Consider the following 6,000-nt stretch of genomic DNA (forward strand, 5'->3'; position numbering starts at 1 on the left):
TAATGATGTTATAAATTTTTTTTATTTTTTTAAAAATATTTATGATAATTAAAAAAATATATAAAATAAATAAATAAATAAAATGTGCTTTTCGGACACCTATTCGGGACTTTTTTTGGGTAACACTATGACTAGGGGCAACTCTCTCTGTCAAGTCTGGTTCCTTTTTCATGGAAGTGGGTTCGAAAGAATAATTATATAAACGCAGGGTAATTATTTTAAAATAAAATAAAATTTATTATTAAAAAGTCAATATTTTTCACGTGTATCTTATATTTTATTTATTTTTTTAAAAATAATTACATGGTAATTACATAATTCACGATTGTAAATATCTTTTCTCTCAATAAAAATCGATAAAAATATTATATTTTTTATAATTATTTAAATAGATTTTAATTAAACTTTATAAATCAAAAAGAAATGCTAGGGAATGTAATTAAACAGCTATAATATAAAGAAATTATATAAAATAAACTCACAAACTAACGTGATTTCATAAAATCCATTAAATTTATTTTATAATAAAAATAATTTTACAACCTGACGTATCATATAAAATTATATCAGTTTGTGAATTTATTTTTGTATAATCTCTTTATAATTAAAATATTTTTCAGTATTAAATGATATATTTATAAATAAATAAAGGGCAAAAATATGGCAAAAGGAAACAAGAAAAAAAGGGCAGCATGCCGATTTTCCGCAGAGAGATGTACATATTTGTAAAGTTACACACAAAATCCTGTAAATAATTAGCATCACAATTTTTACAACAACAAATTTTATGGGGTCGGCCTCTGATTTCCTCCCATAGTTGTCTTGATTTTTTCAATGTCAAGAGATTTCTATTTGAGTTTCTGTCCGTATCATAAAAGAATTGAGTGGAAAGAATGAACTGAGGTGTGGAGAAAACAGAGAACCACCCCATTTATGAACCCCATGTCAGCTTCCCTCTTCATCCATGGTATAAACAGGTATCTGCCACGTCTTAGTGTTCTTCTTTGGGTCGTCAGTAAGGCTAAGATCTGTTTCATCTTCCTTGTATGTTCTAATGAATGTTTTCGCACCCCGCATGATTAGCCTCTCGATCATGAACAACTGATAGTTGTTCTCAATCAAGGGATCCAACATCTGGCTATAGTTTGATGAATATGCCAATTTGTACCTATAAACACGGATCACCAACAATATAGGTCAGCAGGTCTTCACATGACAAATTGAATCCTCCCCAAGACACCTGGTTTTGAGGCCAAAAGTACCACAAAATGACAATTTCTGACCAAAAGTGAACGCAGGAAGATGGCATGCAAAAAATCATTTTCGTTTTTTGAATTTTTTCATTTCCATGACAAAAAGGTAAACACATATGGCCAAGTGAGATTTAACTGAACTGGAAATGCTAAGAAAATTCCTACGTCGTAGAATACTGTAGGGTATCATTTGATGGAAAATGGTCACATCGACTGACCACGTTGGAAAAACAGAGAACTCCCAAGACAAATTTATGATGAAAGATGCATTGATATATGGCTTCTAGTACACGGACAAAAGGTCGAAGGTTTATCTAGCAGAATGGTGCAGTAATGAAAGTCTAGTCAATTTTCCTATGAAGGCAACACTGTGATCTAGTTTTCACTGCACCATTCTGCTAAATACTTCCAGATGGACTGCCATGTAGCTCTCATATAATTGACATAGAAATTATTGGATGTGTTTGTGACCGAGTATACACTCTGCAACGAACACTTTTTGAGACCTCAACTGCACGAGAGGAGGCGATTGTGGGCTGTTTACCTTACAGAGAGAGGTGAAAAAAATCCAGGTGTCCTTTCATTTGAAGCAATAAAAATAGTTCTTCCAGGTGGAACCCATTTTGCAATCCTTTGAAGGATAAACTCAGGACGTGTATCCCTATCCAGATGGGGATGCAGAGTCCTATCAACTCCAAATCTGTCCTTCCTCGTCTTTATCTTGTCGCCACGACGAACATGGATGGCATCATAATCACCAAGGAGTGCCTTTATCTGTGGACACAAATTTGTCTTAGATCTAATATTGAAATGTGATTTTCAGATAAACCATCCTGAGACTCATAATCCAAACAAAATTTAGTTACTATAGTCTCAGATTGATCCTTCTTTAAATATATTTGAGGAAAGCACAGATTTACTCCCCCCCCCCAACAAAATATTTTTTACTCTTCATTAAGCTGTATTAGATGGTAATATCAAACCAAATGCTGCAAAATACTTTTATTTTCATACAGGCCCAAATATCACTGTTAAGGAACATAAGCCAAGCTGAAGAATCCATTTAAGCGGTACTTCAATTAATGTAAGAAGAATTCACCGACCACTGAAAATCATGGAGAACAAATAAAAAATTTCAGTGAAAATCTGATGTAATTGACAGTCCATATTGAGTGAACAAAAAATTCAAAAAAAGATAAAGTACTAAGAGCCCTAGTAATACAATGTATGCAGTCATGCTCATAATATAATAACTATTGAACGGCCCCAAGAGGTTTCTTAAATTTCCAGTACATAATTGCCAAGTTCCATCATTACTCAAGACGATGACAATTTTTTCTTGACAGTCATCTAGAATTATGATCTGTTTCATCATTTGATAATGTTCAGTAAAAAGGCAAGACACACATCAAGGAATAACACAAAAGAAGTCATTGAAAAGGCAAGACACATATCAAGAATTAACATGAAAGAAGTCATTGCCTCTTTTCAAAACAAAAAGTATGATGGATCCAAGCTCCAACACTTCATACTGAAGACACAGATTAGCAAATATCTAATAATATGAACTAAATTTTCAGTACATGTTCTGGATGGAATGATAGGCGTTGCTAAAAGTACAGAAATCAAAATTTTCAGATGTATCTCCAATCTATTTTTAACAGTGTTGAGGCTTACATAGTTGAAAGTTTGAGTGCTTGTTAAGTGGCAGAGACAGTGCACAAATTCAGTTATATTTCATCAACTTAGACGCTGTAAAACTATTCATAATTTATTCTCTATATGACCAATGAACCACAAGGAACAGAGATATTCATGTTTATGGTACACATAGAACATACATTTCTTATATGTAGAAGCAATAAAGAAAGAGCAGTGCTAGCGATTTTACTTACAAGATTCATTTTGTCAGTTTTCTTTTGAATTTCAATTTTCATAATTCTCAACGTATCAATAACGGACACATGGAGAAATAAGTTTTTCTTAAGTACAATTAGCATTTTCCATAAAGAAAACTGCATCATGAAAACCATAACCACCAAGTGATCCAAGATTTTAAAAATCTTTCAGAAAAATGCACTATGCCCCAAAACCATTTTCTATTCAGCAAATAGAAGGGAAAAAACATGAAATTTTAACAAAATCTCATACAACACAGACCTTGTCGGCAGCATCTCTTAATTTCTCTGCCACCATTGAAGGGAGAAAAGAATGCGGCAGCATTATAGCACTTTGGTTATTTCGATCCTTGCACTCCATAAACCTGAAGAGCTATCGTTTTCAGAAACTCAAGTCCTTGACAAAATCCTAACAGGTCCATACAGAGTCACAAGGGATTAAGTGAACCGGTACACATGGGAAAGGCATTTCCTGATTGTCTTCTGAACTATTTAAAAGAATTACAAAATATAAATCCAATTGAACAAGACCGAAGTTTTCGAACTATCACCAAGTACTGATATTTGATTGCAAAAAAGAAATCAAACCGTATCTCTGATTATTCAATGGTCCTTGCAATCAACATTAACTCACGTAAATAATAAAAATAGAGGCTCAATGAAATCCAGATCAAATGCAATGTTCAGAACTAGGACTGATACTTGAAAAGGAAAAGAAATCCCATCAAAGGGAAAACAAAAAAGACAAAAGAAAGAAAGAAAGAAGGGGTGGGGGAAAAAAGCCAAATTACCATGAAAGAGGGCTTGCAGTTCGGTTTATGAGCAAGAGATTTGAGTAATGACTGTTCTCTTTAAGATCAGCATGACTAACTCCTTCCACATGGGCAATTCCCCTAGCTCCGAGCTTCATACTCGTACTGAGGACCTGATGCCATAGTTCTGAATTATCTAAAATTACTGGTACAGTATCAGATATGAGGTCAATATCATACAAAGAATCCATGGCACATGAGCTGGCTGCCCACCTACCAAAAGAAAGGAAGTAGGTTCAGATTGTAGACTAATTTAATCGCCTGATTGATGATAAAAACATTAAAATAGAAAATAAAGTTAAGCTGCATCTATAAAACCTAACCTAGAAGGCATCTTTTCCAGAACTGTCAAAATTCAAAGCAGAGGGATAAATAACAATTTTGAAATAGACACTTCAATAACAACATAGCACCTTATTCTGAAAAGACCAATTGACACGAAAAGACTCAATGAACTCACCTTTCCTCTGAACTTGCATTATCAGAGTGATGCAGGATTCCTTTCTTATTATGTATTGGGTTGATACACATCCTAGAAGGCATGACAAACGTTCTGCAACAAGAAAGAGAAGTCAAAGACTAGATAATGACATAAAGAATTGTACATCAGAAAATCGAAATGTTGAGTTAGTAATGATTTCCAGAGGAAATGAATCAGTTCGAGCATTCCATATCATTGCAAATACAGAGTCGGATAAAACTTTCAAAAAACCAGAATAACAACTTGGATAATACACAATGCCATTTATAGAACCCTCAACACTATCAAATTCCAAGAACGATAATCTTGGACTGACCATGTTCTAACAAACGATATAGACCCCAAACTTTGGAAAACCAGGAAAGGCCAAGTCTGCAAGCACATGAAATTCAATCCGGATGGATAAGATAATTGATCTACTAAATAAAATCGACTCAGTTCAAATCCTATTCTGAACACATCAAACCAATACGAATCACAAAGGCTCACAAGAATTTATCATCTCTTTGGATTCCGAAACACCATTTCCCGTAATTTAACCGAACACCCTAGAGATGAATGAAAAGCTTAGCGAAAATTATGTTTTCCCGAATCCCAATAATGCTTGTTAATTGTATCTTTTCCAGCATCTGTCTCAGCAACCAAATATCTTCATTTTCATAAACTCCAAAGCCAGCAACAAACACAAATCAAAGATAAATCCAAGTACCCAGCACTCGTGTTTATATATACCTCTGGAGAAACATGGCTTCCTCGAGGGCACACCTGAGGCTGGACTCCTGGTGGCCCAGACCCTCACAGGAGTCGCAGTGCTTTCCGGGGCAGTCGATTCTGTCACCCCAGTACAAGTACTTCTCGTGGCCCGTGAGGATTCTTTTCCGTGGGGTCCAATTATTGGGTTTGAGAACGATTTCCAGGGCTCTAAAGGAAGGCAGTGACAACCCATTAGTGGAAATGAGGGAAGGAAGGAGGAACAAGAGCGCAATGGCGAGAACGAGCAAGAGTATTGCGGATCTCAGTTTTGGTTTGGTCTTTGGGGTTCTGTGGAATGCCATTGGAGTTGCAGAGAGAAAGGAAGCAAGCAAGGGTTGATTGAGAATCTTTGTTTAGTGGTCTAACCTGACCATCTAGATCTTCCTAACTCAGCTTATGGTCAATCTGATGTGGCTGCATTTTTACTCTAAATATTTTTTTAAATCAATTAGTAACGTTCTCTAAACCATATCACGTGGAATCCATCCTGACGTTCCTGGGAATTCCTCGTGTTTCACCTTCCTTTTGCCACCATTTTCATTACTTAAATCATTTATCAATAAAAACATACCACGCGGAACCAAACAGATTTCTTTTATAAAAATAACAAAGTTTCCTTCTTGCATATTGACATTTATCAGTTCCAAATATTCATTACAATCCCAAAGTTGAAGATAAATTCTGTTTGATATATTAAGGATGATCTTGCTTTCCAAAATGTCTTGTTTGGTTGTTAAATTCATTTGAGTTTAACTCAGTTTAGTCAAATTTTAAACTAAATCTAACATCTAAACACTAATTTT

At 34.7% G+C, this 6,000-nt stretch overlaps 1 protein-coding gene across 1 annotated transcript; it reads right to left on the reverse strand.

Moving 5' to 3' along the window:
* Positions 1–833: 833 nt before the first annotated feature.
* On the reverse strand, positions 834–5,574 carry LOC121266739. Its single transcript, XM_041170545.1, has 6 exons — positions 5,177–5,574; positions 4,424–4,516; positions 3,943–4,176; positions 3,414–3,516; positions 1,798–2,027; positions 834–1,168 (listed from the first exon to the last, which is right to left on the reverse strand). Exons 1-6 carry the CDS (start codon positions 5,497–5,499, stop codon positions 946–948), a joined length of 1,206 nt encoding a protein of 401 aa, XP_041026479.1. The 5' UTR covers positions 5,500–5,574; the 3' UTR covers positions 834–945.
* Between the last annotated feature and the right edge of the window lie 426 nt (positions 5,575–6,000).

This window comes from Juglans microcarpa x Juglans regia, chromosome 5S, assembly GCF_004785595.1.
Source record: "Juglans microcarpa x Juglans regia isolate MS1-56 chromosome 5S, Jm3101_v1.0, whole genome shotgun sequence".
Lineage (NCBI taxonomy): Eukaryota > Viridiplantae > Streptophyta > Magnoliopsida > Fagales > Juglandaceae > Juglans > Juglans microcarpa x Juglans regia.